At 34.1% G+C, this 20,700-nt stretch overlaps 1 protein-coding gene across 7 annotated transcripts in view; it reads left to right on the forward strand.

Annotated features, from left to right (window-relative positions):
- THOC2 (THO complex subunit 2) overlaps window positions 1-20,700 on the forward strand; it is an 89,045-nt gene that overhangs the window by 44,409 nt on the left and 23,936 nt on the right. For all 7 annotated transcript variants that reach the window (XR_008914558.1, XR_008914561.1, XR_008914559.1 and 4 more), the window contains 8 exons: window positions 2,895-2,979; window positions 4,625-4,718; window positions 6,758-6,838; window positions 7,572-7,668; window positions 12,599-12,716; window positions 14,123-14,302; window positions 18,575-18,739; window positions 19,063-19,338. Coding sequence is in view for 3 of the 7 variants with exons in the window: in XM_056808981.1 (XP_056664959.1) it covers window positions 2,895-2,979; window positions 4,625-4,718; window positions 6,758-6,838; window positions 7,572-7,668; window positions 12,599-12,716; window positions 14,123-14,302; window positions 18,575-18,739; window positions 19,063-19,338 (1,096 nt within the window). In the remaining 4 variants the exon portion in view is untranslated. The remainder of the gene's footprint in view (window positions 1-2,894; window positions 2,980-4,624; window positions 4,719-6,757; window positions 6,839-7,571; window positions 7,669-12,598; window positions 12,717-14,122; window positions 14,303-18,574; window positions 18,740-19,062; window positions 19,339-20,700) is intronic.

Genomic DNA, 20,700 nt, shown 5'->3' on the forward strand with positions numbered 1-20,700 from the left:
TTTTCATCATACTGGTGCAGTATCATATCAGGTTTCTTTCTACAAAACTGCTTGGGTTCCATTAACTAGGAAAATGTGGTGAGATGGAATCTGCACATAGATTTCCCCAACCAATGTTAATTTTTAAAAAGACATGCAAGAGGGGCAGCTGGGTGACTCAGTGGATTGAGAGCCAGGCCTGGATGTGTGAGGTTCTGTGTTCAAATCTGGCCTCACACACTTCCTAGCTGTGTGATCCCAGTCAAGCCACTTAATCCCCATTGCCTAGCCCTTACCACTCTTCTGTCTTGAAGTCCATACTTAATATAGATTCTAAGACAGAAGGTAAGAGTTAAAAAACAAAACCGTCATTAAGGAATAGAATCAAGTTCATGTTATTAGGATAAGGCTGGCTTCATGAAAGAGAAAGTTCATTGAGTTGAGGTTAGTATACTAAGGACAGCAAAGGTATTTTTTTTTTTAAGGTATATTGGGAGGACAAAGTCAAGGCAAGAAGCATTTATTCAGAATCTACTTTGTGCCAGGTACTAAGCACAAGGGTTACAGAGAAAAGCAAAAACAGTCTTTCCTGTGAAAGAATTCATAATCTAATGAGGAAGACTATGGAAATTTCAATGTGTAAATTATATGCAGGACTAATTAGAAATAATCTGCAGAAAATGGGATTTTAGAAGCTCTAAGAATAAAACTGCTACCTAGCATGGATGAGATGATAATGGATGATGGAGGGAGAGGAGGCAGAGCCACTTAGTTTTTATTTTGCTTCTTTATCTTTTTTTCTGCTAAGGAGAATGATCTACCTGAAAAGGGTAGAACAAAAGGACCTTAGAGTAGAAAGGTAATTGAGATAGTAAAAGAGCTTCAAAGTTCACCTTGATGAGTTTTCACCTAGACTAATGAACTACATTATTGGGTATTGAAAGAACTCATGTATGGGATTGTTGAGTCTTATGTCTGCTTTTATTTTGCAGATTTTTTTTTTTTACTATTGAAAGTTCTGATGTAATTAAAAAATCTTTCTTGGAAGGAATCTTAAGTTTTTAAAGAGGTTTTAAGGCTTAGTTTTTCATCTTGTTTAAAATTTTAAGAGGCTATATTTGGTTTTCTCTAATTTCAGCAGTAAAGACTAAAAACCAGTTTGTGACAGTTTAGATTGTCACCCTTAAGGAAGGCGGTGGTACTTGGGACTGCTTAATTCTATAGTAAAGATGTTCATTCCACTTTTAGATATAGGAACAAATACTACTTTTAATATTTTTACAATGGCATAATTATGCAATGATCCTTATGTCATGAAGATCTGAATTCAAAATCAGGCAGCAGATGCTGACTCTGTGACTCCAATCAAAACAGTTAATTTCTATTTACCTCATTTCCCTTTTCTGTTGTAAAGATGAATTTAGAGTTGTGATTTTAAATCTAGATTTAAATGGTCACCAAATAAAATTCCCAAGTCAGTCTGGAAATTTATGGTAATTTAATTAATATAGCTGGAAGGAATTTAAGGAGAAGAGAGACGGAGAGGAAAAGGAGTTAATTTAAACTGCTCTGGCTCAGGCTGAGCCAGGCAGGAGTTAAAGGCCTTGGCCAAAGGGGCCTCCCTGAGCCCAAGGGAAAAGGAAGTCAGTCTTATCACTTACCACAAGACTGACTCAAGGAAGCTGTCTGAGTGAGCTCCTCCAGGCTGAGTTCCAGGATCGAACTGGTGCCCAGGCTGCTCACAGGAAGCAATCAGCCAGATCCAACTTTCCGGGGAGTTTTTCAGAGATGAAAAAAATCCCAAATATATAGACATTTCACCCTTGTGTCTTCACCTCTAAATTTTCACATCTACCAATCACATCCAGGACTGCCCATACTTTTAGTTCTCACCTTCTTTGATTACTTTTTATCTTTTGAGCTACTTTACACTTCTTTGTTAAGTTCACCGTTTGTTAGTTACTTAACCTTTTTGTGATTAATTTAACCTTTATGGTTACTTAACACCTTTTTGTTTTAAAATCTAAAAATAGTGGGGATAATAATCAACTTGAGATTTGCAAAGCACTTTTGCAAACCTTATGAAAGTATAGGCTCATTGGGCCACGGATGAGTATTCATATACAGCAAGATAATTTAAGGTGTGAAGAAATTGCAGTCTGGTTTGAATTATTAACATGTTAGAATGTTATTTTATGGTACTTGAATTAGTGCATAGCCCCAAATAGGTTTTAAGGCGATCTGTTAAAACTCTTTAAATATGAACTATATTTAACTTTGGTGTTGCTGGTGATGTTTTCCAGGGAATTCCCTAGTGCTAAGTAGATAGGAGATACTTTTTCAATCTCAGATGTTATTAATTCCCCTATATATCTTAATCCTTAGATAGAGAAGTTGTGAGAATTAAAAAAAAACTTTTTTCTGGGGGCAGCTGGGTAGCTCAGTGGATTGAGAGCCAGGTCTAGAGATGGGAGGTCCTAGGTTCAAATTTGGCCTCAGACACTTCCCAGTTGCCATTGGAACCAATATACAGTATTGATTCCAAGAGAGAAGGTACGGGTTTAAAAAAAAACAAAAACGAAAAAAACGTTTTCTGGGGAATCTGATTTCATTAGTGTAGGGGAACTGTTTAAGTCATTAAAAGTTTTAAACTATTAAGACTTTTGTATTATATTACAAGTTGAATTTTAACAAGTATTTATGATATATTTACATTCGAAATATTTCTTTGGCATGTTCTTAATAGAGTTTTCTGATTGCTGCAAAAACAATTCAGCATGGGCAACTTACTTGTAGTTACTTTGAATATTTTGGTAAAAACTTATGTATTGAAAGTAACAGATCCATTTACTTCGTGGTGGGAGAAGGAGAGATACTTTTGCTAAAATGGGCTCTTCCACTTTTTCCCCCTTCAGGCGATTGACAAAAGAAAATGTGAAGCCTTCTGGAAGACAAATTGGGAAATTGAGCCACAGCAACCCAACCATTTTGTTTGATTACGTATGTATAAGCTAAAAGTTAATGTAAAAAATGGCAAAGGACTTGTTTTCATTTTTATCTCTATCTTAAGAGAAGTGAAGATATTTTAAGATTCAGTATTTTTGTTCTTAGATCATTTAATGCCACTTCTTTCCTGTAGATCATCATTATATTAAAGGAGATAATATATGTGAAATATTTGGTTACCTTAAAGTACTATATAAATATTAGTTGTTACTGCTTAAAGTTACTTTAAAAGGTTTTAAATTCAGTTATATTTTCAGTTACAATTCTCCCTCTCACCACTTTCTTCTACCACTCAATGAAAGGCAAAGGGAAAAAAAATCCTGTTACAAATAAGGTGTCTAACAAAACAAATTTCTGTACCACCCCCTCCCCCAAAGGAAAAAGAAAACAAAATATGGATCAATTTGTGTTGTAAGTTCATCAACTATCTGTAGATTGATATCATTTTTTTATCAAGAATCCTTTGGAGGGAGCAGCTGGGTTGCTCATTGGATTGAGAGCCAGGCCTAGAGATAGGAGGTCCTAGGTTCAAATCTGGCCTCAGACACTTCCCAGCTGTGTGAGCCTAGCAAGTCACATGACCCCCATTGCCTAGCCCTTACCACTCTTCTGCCTTGGACCCAATATACAGTATTGCTTCCAAGATGGAAGGTAAGTGTTTAAAAACAAAAAGCATCCTTTGGAATCATGACTGATTACTGCATAGATCAGAATTACTAGGTTTCAAAATTTTTTATATTTACAAATATTGTATAAATTAAAATCTTTGTGCTAAGGCTAGATATAATAGTGTAATTTATTTAACTACATAGTATAGGAATTTAACATTTTGATCAAATTCTTCATTAATATGTGCTAATGCTACTATAAAGCTATTTATAATTTGATTCTTGATTATTTTGTCTTTATAATGGCATTGAAAATAATTGTTACGGAAACAGTTTTGTGAATTAGTTTACTGAAGATTGAAAATCAATCAACAAACATTGATTAGATGCCTACTGGGTGCCAGGCATTTTGAAAACACTTGTGTGTTGAAGCCCAAATGAAGCACTAATTTCTTCTTAATAGAGAAGTTTTATAAAACAGTTCACATGAATTGTTATCATTTTATAGTTCTAAAAGTAAGGTTTAGCCTTGTCATACTATTATCATTAGAATAACTATTTCTATATTGGTTTAAGATTATAAAGCAGCTTTTTTGCTCATAGATCATTGAAAGTAGTTGTTCCAAGGTATAGGTTTTGTTATTTTTAACTTTTAAAGTAACAACCAGTCTTTAATAATTTATAAAAATATTCTTTGCTTTTTATTTATTTATTTTAATTTTATTTTGAATAACAAATTTCCACATAAGTTTTATGAAGTTATTTGAAACAAATTATTTCCCTTCTTTCTTTCCTTTCTCCTCCCAAATTAAAAAAATATATTCTTAACAGATGATAGAGAAGATTCAGTTTGCTATCAAGTCCATTAAAATGAGAATCTAAACTTGAAAAGGCAGTGTGTCATGCTTTTAAAAAATTTGTTAATTTAAAAACTGTATTCAGCCACTGAATCTCTGGCATATATCAGTTATTAGTTAACCATGCCTGATGGCATTTAAATTCTTAAATTATTTCTATTCTTTTTCTTTCAGATTTTATCACAAATACAGAAGTATGATAACTTAATAACACCAGTAGTAGACTCATTGAAATACCTCACTTCATTGAACTATGATGTCTTGGCCTGTATCTTTTTACATATGGAGATATAAGTAAAAAGGAACCAATGTAAACAAAATGTAGTTCTCCAAATAAGTGGTCTTTTTAGACACATAAATGAAAAACCAACAGATATATTTAAATTGTCTTTTTAAAGTAATAATCTTTATAAAATAGTAGTCTTTGATTAGGCTTTGTCAGGTGATAATTTTTTGTGTAGGGCAATTAGGTAGTACTGTGGATAGAGCACTGGGCCTGGGATCAGGGATATAGATAGATCTTATTTCTTTGATATCTTTGCAGTATAGATCTTCTAGTGGTAAAGGTGAATTAAAGGATGTGTATGTTTTAGTGACTTTTTGGTCCTCTATCCAGATTGCCTCCCATACTCACTAGATCAAATCACAACTCATTATTTGCATTCATATGCTTGTTTGTCTATAACCTCTACAACATCTTTTATTTCCTTTCTTTTGGTGAACTTCTTTAATCTGATGGGTATAAGATAGAACCTTATGGTTGCTTTAATTATTATTTATCTAATAGTGATATGAAACATCCTTTAATAGCTGGCTAACTTGTCCTTTGACCATTTAGCAATTGGGTAATGGCCCTATTCTTTACAAGTGTTTATCATTTCTTTATCTTGTAAATGGGGCATTTATCAGAGAAACTTGCTGCAAAGACTATTTTCTAATCTTAACTGATTTTATTTGTATAGAAACTTAAATTTTATGTAATCAAAAGTAACCGTTTTACCTTCAAATTCTTCTCTTATTTTCCTTGTTTCTCCAATTTGTTCATGATGTGACCTTTTAAAAAAATAATAGTTTATATACATGCAAGTTTATCTTGTATGATGTGAGTTGTTTCAAATCTGATTTCTGCATATTTGTTTTGATTTCTTTATGGAGAACTTTGCATTTGAATCTGTGAAGTATTTTGTGTGCTTTGATATATTTATCCCCAAGCATTTTATAGTTATTTTGAATGGCATTTCCCTTTCTATTATTGTCTCTTGGATTTTGTTATCTATATGGATATGAGGTTGATTTTTCTGGATTTATTTTGTAGCCTTCAATCTTGCTGGATCTAGTACTTGTCTTTTTAGTATTCCCTAGGATTTTCTAAGCAAACCATATCATGAACCATTTCCATGCATTAATAATGGTGGTTATATTTCTTAGTTCCCTCTAAAATTTCTGTAATAATAATATATTCATAGAACTTTGCAAACCTTAAAGTACTATACAGTTATTAGCTATTTTAAAATTAAGAACTTTCTTCTAAACTACTTTTATTTAGTGTAAGTATATTATTGTCACTATTTAACTGAGGAGGCTTCTGAGGGCCTACAAAGGTAAAATGACTTGCCTAACATCATAAAGTGTCAGAGACAGGAAGTCAGCTCTCCTGACTTCCAAGGATCAGCTGTCTTTCTGCTTTATCATTTTGCTTCTTGGAATATATAAAGGAACCGCCATTTCCCTTCATCTCCCCCTCCCCCTCCCCCCATGCTTTGATGAGTTTTTGTTTGATAGGAAGAGGAAGAAAAGATTACATTTGCCAATAACCCTTTGTGACTGGTTGTCTCTTGCCTGCTAAAGAGTATGGATAGGGAGGGAAAATATGTCAATTTTCCCCAATCATTTGTAGTAGTTGAAAAAAGGAAATGATTTTCACAGTTTTTAAAAGACATTGTAGGGGAAGCTGGGTAGCTCAGTGGATTGAGAGCCAGGCTTAGAGATGGGAGGTCCTAGGTTCAAATCTGGCCTCAGACACTTCCCAGCTGTGTGACCCTAGGCAAGTCACTTAACCCCATTGCCTAGCCCTTACCACTCTTCTGCCTTGGAGCCAATACACAGTATTGACTTCAAGACAGATGGTATGGGTTAAAAAAAAAAAGATAAGGATGGAGTAGCACCTATCTCCAAAGGTTGTGATGAACAAAGATGGGAGGTCCCTTCTTTGGTCCCAAAACAAAACAAAACAAGACATTGTAGTATCTTTTCTTAAAGAGAAATTGGTAGAGGCTTGGACAAATATTTTCTTTAACATTGTTCAAGATTGCATCATTGAAGCTTTGGCTAATCCAGAGAAGGAAAGGATGAAACATGATGACACAACCATCTCAAGCTGGCTTCAGAGTGAGTCTTGTTCTTTTTACATATTTTAGTACATGCAAGATATTTCAGAAGAATATTTCCTAATATAAGCAGCTACTTTAGGCAGCTAAGTGGTGCATTGGATAGAGCTCTGGGCTTGGAATCAGGAAGATCTGAATTCAAATATAGCCTCAGTTACTTTCTCTGTGACCCTGGGAAAGTTAAACCTCTGTTTGTCTTAGTTTCCTCAACTGTAAAATGAAGATAAAAGAAGCATATACCTCCTTAGGGGTTGTTGTGACAATCAAATGAGGTAATGTTTGTAAAGTGAGTAGCACATTTGGGCCATTTTAGTTGTGTCCAGGTCTTTGTAACCCCATTTTTGGGGTTTTCTTGCAAAGTTTGCCATTGCCTTCTCCATATTTTATAGGTGAAGAGTTGAGGCAAACGGGGTTAAGTGATTTGTTGTGAGTCACACAGCTAGTAAATGTCTGAGCCCAGATTTAAACACGTGAAAATGAGTCTTTCTGATTCTGAGCCCAGTGCTCTGTCAACTTCTTGGTACAGAGGATGGTTGGTGTTTTCAAAACTACTAACTGATCTGGAGATTAATAAATAACTATCCATTCCAAAATACTCTTCTGCATATAAATAAATACTCAGATGAAATCAACCAGTTTTCTACCCCTTCCCATTTTTATAAATTTAATTGGAAAGAATAATATAGTATGTAATGGGCTCTTTTTAATTATATTTTCTTTTCTTTCATACCTAGGTCTAGCAAGTTTTTGTGGTGCCGTTTTTCGTAAATATCCAATTGAACTTGCTGGTCTTCTTCAGTATGTGGCAAATCAGCTAAAAGCAGGAAAAAGGTATATATAATTTTTTAATCTTTAATTGATTACTTTTTATTTACTCTTTACTGTGAATGTCTGGCTGTTTTGAGCTGTAATTCAGAATAACTTTTATTTAAATAAAGGAAGAAGAAGAATTAGGGAAACAAAAACAAAAATGACAATAATATAAATATATGCTAAAACACAGCTGACCTTTATTTAACATCTGTAATCAGTATTCGTTCCAGAAGAGTAATAATTAAAATACATCTCTCTTTTCTTCATAGAGAAGGAGGGAGAAACTGTGGGTGTCAGATTAGAGGAGGTAGCCATTTTCATTGATTTTAATTCTGTTCTGGGCCAATTTGGGCTAGTGGATTCAGTCTTGGGATAAGGACAAAATGCTAACTCACAAAACCATGTGACATTTAGCAAAAGAAATTTACAATATCTTGCTAAAGGGGTACCTAGGTTGCAAGGTGGATAGAACCCTAGGCCTGGAGTCAGGAGGATACAGGTTTAAATTTGGTCTCAGACTTTTCCTAGGTGTGTAACCCATGGCAAGTCATTTAACCCCAAGTGCCTTTCTTGTGTCTTAGAGTTAAAACTAAGAAAGAAGATGAAGCTTAAAAAACAAAACACAACAATATAACACTAAATGTATTTGGAAGGAAACTACATTGATTTAATTGAGTGCAGTTCCCTTTGACCTTCATGTGTGCCCAGAGAGTGAAATTTGTCAAACTTGTTTTCTTCAAATGATAAGTTTTTAGAATTGAGCAAACAAGAATTTGTTAAGGGTTCAAAACTTAACCTTCTGAACCAATTAAGTCTCTAGAATACTTTCTCTACCTTTTAGAGGGAAATAAATGTAGGCTAGCATCTGTGGAGTAGATGTGATCCTCCCACAACTTAACTTTTTATTTCTAATGAGAAGAGCTTTTTGGAGAGTGGAAACGATACTGGAAATGTCTTTGGCATTAAAATAAAAAAAGAAATGGGGGCAGCGAGTTGGTTTAGTGGATTGAGAGCCAGACCTAAATTCAAATCTGAACTCAAACACTTCCTAGCTGTGTGACCCTGGGCAAGTCACCTAATCCCCATTGCCTAGTCCTTACTACTCTTCTGCCATTGATTCTAAGACAGAAGTTCAGGGTTTAAAAAAAATTAAAAACAAACCCAAAGAACAAAATAATTATAATTTAAAAATTTTACTTGATTCTGACTTATAGACTAGAAATGGTGTGAAATGTGGATTTTTGTGCTCTTTTTCATTCAAGTTTAGTTTTTGTGCTTTTCTTGTCTTGAAATCATATAAATAGAAAATTGTAAACAAGAATACTCCACTTAAAATATATCTGTAGTTTACTCCTAATTTTCTTTATGTAAACTGAAGGAGGTGAATTAGATGATCCTTCAGTCTCTATTGGTCCTAGGCCTTTGATCTTTTGTGTATCCTTGGGTAAATTATTTCTCCTTGCTTTTCTTCCTTTAAACAGAGGGTTAAGCTAGATGGCTTTTGATGAGGTCCCTTTCAGCTCAAGATCTAGGACCCTATGAAGGAGGTCTTTTTTTGATGTGAGGGATGCTTTTCCTTTCCTTTTGTTTTTAATTAACTTAAATTTTTTTCACATCACTATTCTCTTCTTCCAACCTTCCTTCTCTAAACCCTACCCACCAAAACAAGAAATACCAAGGCTGTTAAAAATATTTATAGTCAGCTAAAGCAGATTCTCTTCATTGCTCATATCCTGTAAAAAGGTCTCAAACTGTATTCTTTCTCAGGAGGTGTGTAGCATGTTTTAATTGTACTTGTGATCATTGTGTTGATTTTAGTTCCCAAGTTTTTCAGAGTTGCTTGTCTTTTCAGTATTGCTGTTGTATAAATTGTTCTGGTTATGCTCACTTTATTCTGCTTTACTTCATAGAAGTATTCCCTTCATTATTTCTAACAGTGTAATATTTTATCACATGCCAATATCATAACCTGTTTAGCCATTTCTGAATTGATTAATACTTCCTCAATTTTCATTTTTCTTCCATCTCAAAAAGAGATGCTATAAATGTTTTTTGTACATATAAGTCCTTTCCTTCTTTCTTTGATGTTTTTGGCATATAGGCTTGGTAGGGATATCATTGTCTCAAAGAGTATGCATACTTTAATAGCTTTGGGAACATGTTTCCAAATTTCTTTTGCAGAACGGCTAGACAAATTTACTACTCCACAAACAGTGCAACAGAACTTCTTTCCCAACAGCTCTTCCTTTTTTTTGTAAAGTTGATCAATCTGATGGGTGTGAGGTTATAGATATTTTCCTACAAAACATTATTATTTGTACCTGTTCCCCTAAACAAGCTTACTAATTACAACTAAGTTTTTGAGTACTTGAGTGGTTTTGGTGTTGTATTTTGCCCATACGTTCTTAATGATAGATCACAATGTACTCTTAGGTATTACTGCCAACTATTACCAATTGGTAAGAGCGCTTTTATCTTTTAAACATTATTCATTTGTAATGATAATATCTATGTTCTGAAAGGGCTCAGTCATCCTGCTTTCTTCACATAATAATAAACTGAAGGATTTTAATTTTGGAGAACAGATTGTTTATTTTTTTAAAAATACTACTTTATACATATACACTTGTACATGCTACAGTCAAGGAGCTAATTTTATATTTATATTCTGGAACACCACCAGATATCATAGTTCTCCAGGTAGGCTTCATTCCTGATAGGTGCCTACTTTTTAAAGAAAAAAATTGGGAAACTTAGTTATGTAGGCCACTAAAATTATTACACTGGCCCTATCTTAATTTACTCCAAGCTTTTCCTAGATATGCCTTTATCTTTTACTATTTTTGATGTCATTAGGTGAAAGAATTCTAGGCTTTTGCCTACAGAATATATACTTTCCCTACAAATAAATAATAAAAATATCATTCATTCTTTCTTACCTGTATCTCTAATACATAGCATACTGCCTGGTACTATGAACCTTAAAAATTCCCAGACCCTACTTCATAAGATTGGATTAAGACCATTCCCCATTTGGGCAGTGAACTCATACTTAGATCAGGAATATGAGAACTCACCTACTTAAGTCTGCCCTAGGGGAAGATAAAGTTGTAAACTCTTTTCTGAACAATGAAAAGTACTTAAACCCATACTTAAGCCATGCCTATTTTAGGACTAATACAAAAAGGGTGCTAAGTACCTATAAAGGTCAAGCAACTTGTGAACTTACAAGGAGCAAAGAGGTGAAAACGGACTCAGAGATTCTAGTCTACTCAGGTGTGAATTACTCAAAAGGTTAAGTCTACTCAGGTGTGAACTAAGAACCCTGTCCTTTGAAAAACATCTGCTGTGTTTGGTAGATATAAAGACTTAGGGGAGATGACATAGGAGAAAATGCCCTTTAAATAGGAGCTCAGATTCATTCAGAGGGCATTCAGATTGAGGATTGAGCTCTTGAAGGCAGTCTCTTGAGACAGTCAGAAGAATCCCTCTCTGGAGAAGGATGGCTGGCTGAACTGGTGTCTATATTCTTGCTTGGACAGATCTTGTGGTGAGTGATTAAGGACTGACTGATCTCTCTCTTAAGACTCAGGTCTAGACCATGTTGGCTTAAGCCCCTTCATACTTATTCCTTTCTTACTCTTTCTCTCTTTCTTTAATTCCTCATTGTATTATTAATTAAATTCTCTATAAAACCCAGTTGACTTGGGTATATTCATAATTGGGAATATTTCCCTGGCGACCACCTTATATTTGATTTGAAACAAGACACTGTAGTGAAAACATATTTTCTGCAGTCACAATTTACTCATCCACTCTTTATATCTATCACAATTTAATTCTTCAACTATTTTAATTATTACAGTTTATGGCTCCCACTCTTTTAAATCTTACAGTCCATAATAGGTACTCAATAAGCATTTGATTTCACTTAATTGCCAGGCTTCTCTTTGGTTTTTGGGTGTTTGTTTTTTTTGCATGTGTTAATTTCTTTGAATGTTTACTTTTGTTCTGAAATAGATTTTTATAAAATTCTTAAAGAAAATCAACACTTTGCTCTTAACTTGCCTAAGTACTTTCTAATAAACTTTTAAAATTGCACCATATCTTTAATATGACTAGTTAAACCTATGAAAGAATTTTTTACCCATCCTACCTCCAGAAATATTTTTCTCTGTCATCTTCTTTATATACAAAGGATAGTGTTAAAAGGAATATAGCTTCATTTCTGAGATTTAATCTGTTCTTGAAGGGAAATTCTTTAAAGTCAGTATTTCAGGATTAAAATATGTTAAGTATTGGCATTAGAGAAGTATTGGAATGTAATCTAGTTTTCTGCTCTTCTTTTCCTTGGCTTGAAAACTGATTTTTTTTTGCTTAAAGAAGCCATCTGTGAGCATAGTTAATATGCCAATATGAGGATTTTTGAGACTTAGTTTGTGATTCTTATATGTTCTATTTACTGCATGTGTTCTTTTAATACTCTGAATTTCACTGTTTTAAAGTGATGATTTTTATTCTAAAATCTTAAAAATATATTCATTTTCTAAGAAGTTTTAGGAAAAATATATACACTTATTTCTAATATCACTTTCATATGTATACATATCCATAACATATAATGAAGAGGGAACAGGTTATAATGGATAGAGCTGGACTCAAGTTAGGAAGGGTTCAGGTCCTGTTTCTGACCCCAAAAAAATAGACTTTTAAAAAACCTCTTAATATCCTAAGAATAACTCAAGACAAGTCATTGAATGGTTACATATCTATAGCATTAAAATGGGACTTTCACTATGTCAGTGAAATCCCAAGCCCTATTCCCTTCTCTTTCCATAATAAAACATATGTTTTATTTAAATCATGTAATTACAAAATTAAAATATATTTCTGCTTTTGTATTTTAAGTGTCTACCATAAGCGCATTTCTTATTTTCCCTTTGAATAGCTTTGACCTACTTATTTTGAAAGAGGTGGTACAAAAAATGGCAGGAATTGAAATAACTGAAGAAATAACAATGGAGCAGCTAGAGGCCATGACTGGTGGGGAACAACTTAAAGCTGAGGTGAGTATACTTGGAGATGGCTATGTAAGACCAAACTAATTTATTCCTCTTTCTTTCTGAGTGAATTAAATGTCAAATTCTACGTAGTAGCATTAGATTTGCTCTTATTTTATAGTTATGTTTTGTTTCAAATACACTATTTTCAAGGTACACTAAAGTTTCTGCATCTTTACTTCATTACTATAATACTTCAGTCAATGGATTTATGATGTCAAAGATGTTGCTCTTCCCTGGATTGGTACATATCACAACCCATTCATGTCTCCTATGCTTGTGTTTTCTTTTTTCCATAGGTCCTACATGGGTAGTTTAGTCTCTGTGCTAAAGGCCTTCTTCTAGGCCTTAACCATGTCAACTATAGGATTAAGCTGATTAATCTTGTCTGACTCTGTGGCTCCATTGTTGTTGGTGGTTTTTTTGGGGGGGGGCAAAGATAATGGTTTCCTATTTCCTTCTCCAATTCATTTGACACATCAGGAAACTGAGGAAAACAGGGTGAAGCAATTTGCCAAGATCTACCAGCTAGGAAGTGACTCAGGCCAGATTTGAACTCAGGAAGATGAATTTACCTGATTTTAGGCCTGAGATTCTTTAACTACTTAACTCCTCAGCTGCCCCTAATTGTGGTTAGCATTGTTGAAAAGCACCACATAATTTCCCAAATGTAATAGGGCTCACTCTTTTTCCTTCCATTTAGTTTTAATCCTATGCATTGTCCATCTGCAGTGTACATCCTAGATATATGTGTGTCCATGTATGGATGTGAATATAGATATATACATGTACATTTACATATAGAGTAGTTGGGGGAAGGGGGAAGATTAATGAATTCATTGGACTGGTTGTCTAACTGCATGCCATTGGTCAGTTTTGATCTAGTTCATTTCTTCTAATTAATAGTCTTTTTAAAACAGTCTGTGTTATTTTGATTACAAGGATTGCAGAGTATAAAAGTGTTGAAGTGCCAACACTTAGTAAGTGTAGGTAATAGCATTCTATATTTTGGGGGCATCTCTTGGGCGGGGGAGAAAGCTAGGGATATTGAAATTGCAGAATTATAATTTTATTTAAGACGCATGATTAAATTATTCGTTATATATTTTTCAAAATAGGTTGTTAATATATTCCAACATATATTAGACATAGAGAGCTGGCCGCAGGGTCCAGAAGATCTAGGTTCAAGTTCTTTTACTGATACATATTGATTGGCTTTGTAACCCTGGATTAGACACTTAACTTTTCATTACCTTCAGACAAACTTTCTAAGATTACAATTGCAGAATGGTTGCCGATCTGCTTTGGAAGAGAAAAATTCTCATTAAGGTTTCTTTATTCTAATGAAATCACATGTTTGAAACTCACATGCTGTGTGTCTGTTGAAACTTACTACTTTTTTTTGGGTGTAGGGTGGCTACTTTGGACAGATCAGAAACACTAAAAAATCCTCTCAGAGGCTAAAGGATGCATTATTGGACCATGATCTTGCTCTTCCTCTATGCTTGCTTATGGCTCAACAGAGAAATGGTGTCATTTTTCAGGAAGGAGGAGAGAAACACTTAAAGCTGGTGGGAAAATTATATGACCAGGTAAGTAAATGTGGTTTGTATGTTTTGATAAGTGTTTAATATACTTAATAAATGTGGAGTATAAAAACTAAAAAAAAATATTACATACTTGTGCATGGTTAGATTGATCATGCTTATTTAATCTTTATTTAATAAAATAAAGACTTCATATATAATATGTGATATTTTTAAGGATTTGATAATGTAGCAGATTGAGTAGAAGGTAGAATTTTTTTAGGAGAGTTGCAATATTTATAGGTTTTTACCTAAAAAGAAGTTCTACAACTAATGTCTATAATTTTAGTTTGTTTTCATGATCAGATTTCAAATCTAGTTGCTCAGTTATTTTGAATCTCAGACTCAGGTATAGTTATGGTGGTTATCTTTTTAATATTTCTAGGTTTTGTAAAGGGTGAAATTATGGTTGAGGCTGAAAAAAGTGATCTCTAAGGGAAATCCCAAATAATAAAATACCCAAGTCAGTTGCCAAATTTTATGGTGGTTTAATTGATATAGTAGAGAAGATTTTAAGAAGAAGGAGGAAGGAAGGGACTAGTACTGGTCAGGAAGATAGGAGATCTAGAAAGTAAGGGTTTGAGTGTGAAGGAGGAAAGAATCAGCTTGACCTCCAAAGAGGCTTAGCTAAGATGCCTGAACCTGAAATCGGCTCCAGGGCAAACTCACCATGCTTAGCATGCTGCCAGCCAGAGTCGTCTCTCCAGGGAAAGAGAGAGAGAGGCAGAAACTGACATGCCTTATCTATGGACGTTTTTACATCACTTTTCTGCATCTCATCTGTACCAATGAGGACTTAGCTTGACTTAGGACAGCCCAGAGGTCTCTCCTTTTTTTGCACCTGTCTGTTGAAGGCCATCTCCAAAGATAATTGAATCTTGAGTTTGATGCAGACCTTTCAAAATCTTGTTAAACTGAGTAGGGTGGAGAATGTGGTTTTTCCAAGACCTGATTCTGTTATTCCAAGTATCTCCATTGTTTTTGATCAGGAAATAGCTAAATCAGATCTTCTAAAGAATGATCTGATTAGGGTGGAATAGTTTTAAAATTCACAGTTTTGATGTGTTAATACTTTGAAAGCCAAATGATTGTATCTCATAGTTGGAGGAGGAACTGCATTTAGAAAGCAAATCTATAATATAGGCTAGGAGTAGGAGACTATGTAGTTAAAGAAATTTTTCTAAAACTTAAGACATTTCTGTTATGATCTAGGTAAATTATTTCTGCCACAAAATTAGACTTAACACTAGTTTAGAAGTAAGAGTAGTTGAGCATTGGATCCAAGATGGTGGAGAAGCCCCTCCTTATCTCTACCAAATTACCCTCCAAAAACTATTATATAATGCTTCAAAACAAATTTTGGAGCAGCATAGCCCATAAAATAAAAAGGGGAAAGAATTTTTCAGTCCAGAACATCTTAAAAGGTCGGCATGAATGATTTAGTGCCCCACAGTGGAAGTGGAATGCAAAGCAACATGCCAAAGTAGGCCCAACCACAACAATGGGCCTTAGGTGTAGCTGAATCAGCAGTAAAAGCTCCTGAAGCTCTTGGCCACGGATAGTAAAGGGGAAAAGTGGGGGGGGGGGGGGGGGGTGAGTGTTAAGACAACTGCTCAGAAGGAGATTACAAAAGATCTTTAAAAAGTAGAATTGACCATATGAAAAAAGAGGGTGCACAAATTTATTGAGCAAAAGAACTCTTTATGAAGTAGAATCGTCCAAATGGAAAAGGAAGTATAAAAGCTCATTCAAGAAAATAATGCTCTGAAAATTAGAATTGGGCTAGTGGAAGCTCATAACCCCATGAGACATCAAGAAAAGATCAAAGTCAAAAGAATAAAAAAATAGAATAAAATGTATAATATTTCATTGGAAAAATAACTGACTTGGAAAATAAATCTGGGGGGGGGGTATAATATGAGAATTATTAGATTATCTGGAAGCCACGATTTTAAAAAAAGAGCTTAAACACCATCTTTTAAGAAATTATCAAGGAAAATTGCTCTGATATTCTAGAACCAGAGAGTAGAATAGAAATTAAAAGAATCCACTGATCATCTCCTGAGAGAGATCTCAAAAGGATAACTCTTAGGAATATTATAACCCAATTCCAGTAGTCTCAGGTCAAGGAGGAAATAATGCAAGCTGCTAAAAAGAAATAATTCAAATATTGTAGAGATACAGTCAGGGTAACATAAGATTTAGTTGCTTCTACATAAAAGGATCAGAGGGCTTAGAATAAGGTATTCTAGCGGGCAAAGTATCTAGGACTTCAACAAAGAATCACATACCCAGCAAAACTTTAGGGGACAGTCAAACATTCCTGATGAAAAGACTAGAATTGAATGGAAAATATGACTACTTAAATATAAGAGAAGCATAAAATAATAAACAGGAAAGAGAAGTGAAAAAATAATGAATAAGATTACAGTTTACATACCTACATGGGAAGATGATTCTTGTAACTCCTAAGAACTTTATCATTATTAGGGCAGTTAGAAAGAGGACACACAGACAGAGAGGGGAGGGTATGAGTTGAATATGATGGGATGAAACAAACAAAAAAATAGGTATGAAAAAGAGGAATGCATGGGGAGAAACAGGAGAAAAATAGAATGGGATAAATTGTCACATAAAAGAGGCATGAAAGAACTTTTCCAGTGAAGGTGAAGATGGAGGGGGGACATGAAATTTACTAGCATCAGAATTGTATTAGCTCAAAGAGGGAAGAACACACAGAATCAATTGGGTAGTTTACCCTACAGGAAAGTAGGAGGGGAAAGGGGATAAGTAAGAGAAGGTGATAGAAATGAGGGCAAATGGTTGTCAGAAACTAAACGTGGGGAAATAGGAAGGAAAGTAAAACACAGTAGTCATAAAGATAAAACATTTTTTACAAGTCTAATAAAGGCCTCATTTCTCAAATACATAGGGAAATGAGTATATAAGAATACAAGTTATTCCCCAAATGATAAAATTATCAAAGCATGTCAACAGGAAGTTCTCAGAAAGTAATCAAAGTGCTCTATAGTCATACCAAAAAATAATGCTCTAAATAACTATTAATTAGAGAAATGCAAATGAAAACAACTCAGTTACCACTGCACATGTATCAGATTGGCTATTATGATAGAAAAGGAAGATGACAAAACTTGAAGGGCATGTGGGAAAATTGAGGCACTCGTGTACTGTTGGGGGTATTGTGAATTGGTAGGTTCGTTCTGTAGAGCAATTTGGACCTATATCCAAAGGGCCATAAAAGAGTGCATACCCTTTAACCCAGCAAAACTTTACTAGGTTTGTATTCCAAATAAATAAAAAATAAAAATGTGAAAGACATATGTATAGAGATAGTTAAAGGAGCTCTTTCTGTGAGGGCAAAGAATTGGAAAGAGAGGGGGAATACCCATCAATTTGGGAATAGCTGGCCAAGTCATAGTATATGATTTGTAATGGAATACCTATTGTGCTGTAAGAAATGACAAGCAGAAAGTGCTTAGAAAAACCTGGAAAGACTTTATGTGAACTGAAGCAGAGTGAAATAAGCAGAGCATTGTACACAGTGACAGGATCACTGTACAATAAATAACTGTGAATAACTTGGGTATTTTTTGCAATACAATGATCCAAAACTATCCCAAAGGACTCATGATAAAAAATACTGTTTTCCAGAGAAAGAACTTGAGTCTGAATCAAGATCAAAGCAAATATTTTTCACTTTTCTTTGTTATTCTTTTTTAATTTCTTTCCACAAAAGGATTAATATCAAAAAATATTGTATATGATTGCACATCTAAAATCTACATGAGATTGCTTACTATCTCCACTAAAAGCTTGGGGTTTGGATGGGGAGGGAGAGAAATTGAGACCCAATATTCCTTTTTGAAAACGATTGGGAAAGGTTTTTACATGTAATTGTAGAAAAAAAGAAAATAAAATTTAAGAAATAAAAACTAGCATTTACATAGCTTTTAAGAAAAAAAAAGTTAGACTACTTTATTGCAAAGCTGGGATTACCTGTACAATTTTGGATAGGACACATCACCTCATAGACCTGGCATTTTTTTAATCTGTGAAGTAAGAGTATTTGAGTAGATGACTGACCTCCAAGGTATCTTCTTGCTCTGACATTTAATGGTTTTAAATTTAACTTTTAATTCAGTGAAGTAGTCAAATTTAAAAGCTCATTTAATAAATTTTCTTAAAGGAAATTTTCAGTTTGAATGGATCTTATAGTGTATTTATATAATTATTTTTGTCTTTTGTTTTTCAATTTAGTGTCATGATACTCTGGTACAGTTTGGTGGCTTTTTAGCATCTAATTTAAGCACAGAGGATTATATAAAGAGAGTGCCTTCAATTGATGTGCTTTGTAATGAGTTCCACACACCTCATGATGCAGCATTTTTCCTGTCTAGGCCTATGTATGCACACCATATTTCAGTGAGTATATATTTAAAAAATACTTCTAATTTTTTTTGGAACTGATTTTTAGAAGTTTTTGCTTGTGTTTGTGTTAGTAAATAGGGCTTTGAGCTGCCCAGAAAGAAAAGTTTATGTGACTAGTTCTCTAGAATTTAAATGAATATTCCACCATAGTCCAGGGCTATTATTATAATTTTGAAATCTGTGGAAGATATAGCTAGCCAAACGTCTGTAGAATGTTAGTTTTCAGATTGGTAAATACAGTGATGTTAGGATGAATCCATATACTAGGAAAAAGATTCATCTCTGCAGTAAACATTTGTTTTGTTTTTCATCTCCAGTCAAAGTATGATGAACTTAAAAAAGCTGAGAAGGGAAGTAAGCAGCAACATAAAGTTCATAAATATATCACATCATGTGAGTTAGTGATGGCTCCAGTCCATGAGGCAGTGGTCTCCTTGCATTTGCCAAAAGTATGGGATGACATCAGCCCTCAGTTCTATGCCACATTTTGGTCATTGACAATGTATGACCTTGCAGTTCCACGTAACAGCTATGAAAGAGAAGTCAATAAATTGAAAGTCCAGATGAAAGCAGTTGATGACAATCAGGAGATGGTATGTTTTTATTCTGCTAGCTCAACTGTAATTCCTTTATGGTGTTAATTTAAAACTACTGATAAAACTTAGTATTTTAGGTGAAAAAATGCATCATCTTTAAGGGTATATCATCTTTCTATGGTGATTCTATACTTCTGACTGAATGTTTCATTTATATATTTCATGGTCTACATGGGGGCTGTTACTATCAATAGCATTTCACTATCTTCTCAGCATTGTGTTAGGTGCTTTTAAGGGATGCAGAACTTGTACAAAATAAGACTGCTGCCCCTCAAGGAAATTCAAATGTACTTACAGAAAGGTAGCAAATTAAAAATGAAATAACACTTAAGTGTTCAACTGTTACTGATCCACATATAGTGTCTTAATGACATTTTAAGCCATATCAGCTTAAAAGTAATTTTTAAAAAAGCTTTAATAGCTTAAGACTGCACTAATACTTGTGGAACACTGTAGAAAACCCAGTTGGAATTCAGATGTTCAGTATAAGGTTGTAGGCTGGATTAGTCCAGCTTTACCTTAATGGAAGATTTAGGATTTCAAATATTGTTAATATTTGAAATGGTGGCAAGAAACTAGTCGAGTTTTTTAGATGGTAGAAAGAATAGCAGAACCATATCAGCCAAAGAAGTGGGGATGAGTTTGAAGAATTTAGAAAATAAAAAAAGGGAGGGCATCTCTTTGACTAGAGTGGGGGTGGGTATATGTTGGGTAGTAAGGTATAATGTGGTTGTATAGATAGGATTCAGCCAGATTGGGGAGGGTCTTGGGAGCCAAGGAGAAAAGTTTTATATTTGATAATATGGTAGGTGGTGGGGAGCCATTATGAATTCTAAAAAGTGGAAATGCTATGATGAAAATAGTGTGTTGGTAATATTAGTCTGGCAAAATTGTACCATAAGGGAAAATAGGTTTTTTGGTTGAGGAAGGTGAGGTTAGTAAGCAGAGAAGTGATGACTTTATGGAAGACTATATATAGATAAGAGTGAAAGAATTTTCACACTTTAGATATGGGAACTGTGGTGGTATTAATGAAAGATGTCGGAAGTGGAATCCATTTGTGGGTCAAGGGATGAATTCAGTTTGGGGTTCTGTTGGATTTGATATGAAATCAGCATCTTCTCTAGGGTTGAATTGTAGGCTGTTGGAGACCAGGATTGGAGAGAGAGATTTTAGAGCTGTTTGCATTGAAGTGGTAATTGAAGGTATTGCAAAAAAGCATCACTAATGCAGTAATCTTAATATTTCTAGAAAACCAAGAAAAGGAAAGATAATTTTAAATAATTAGAAGAAAAAAATTAGAAGAAAAAAAAGAAAAAATAAAATATTTTTATTTTTTATTTATTTTTTACCCATTAG

Source organism: Monodelphis domestica, chromosome X, assembly GCF_027887165.1.
Source record: "Monodelphis domestica isolate mMonDom1 chromosome X, mMonDom1.pri, whole genome shotgun sequence".
Classification (NCBI taxonomy): Eukaryota; Metazoa; Chordata; class Mammalia; order Didelphimorphia; family Didelphidae; genus Monodelphis; species Monodelphis domestica.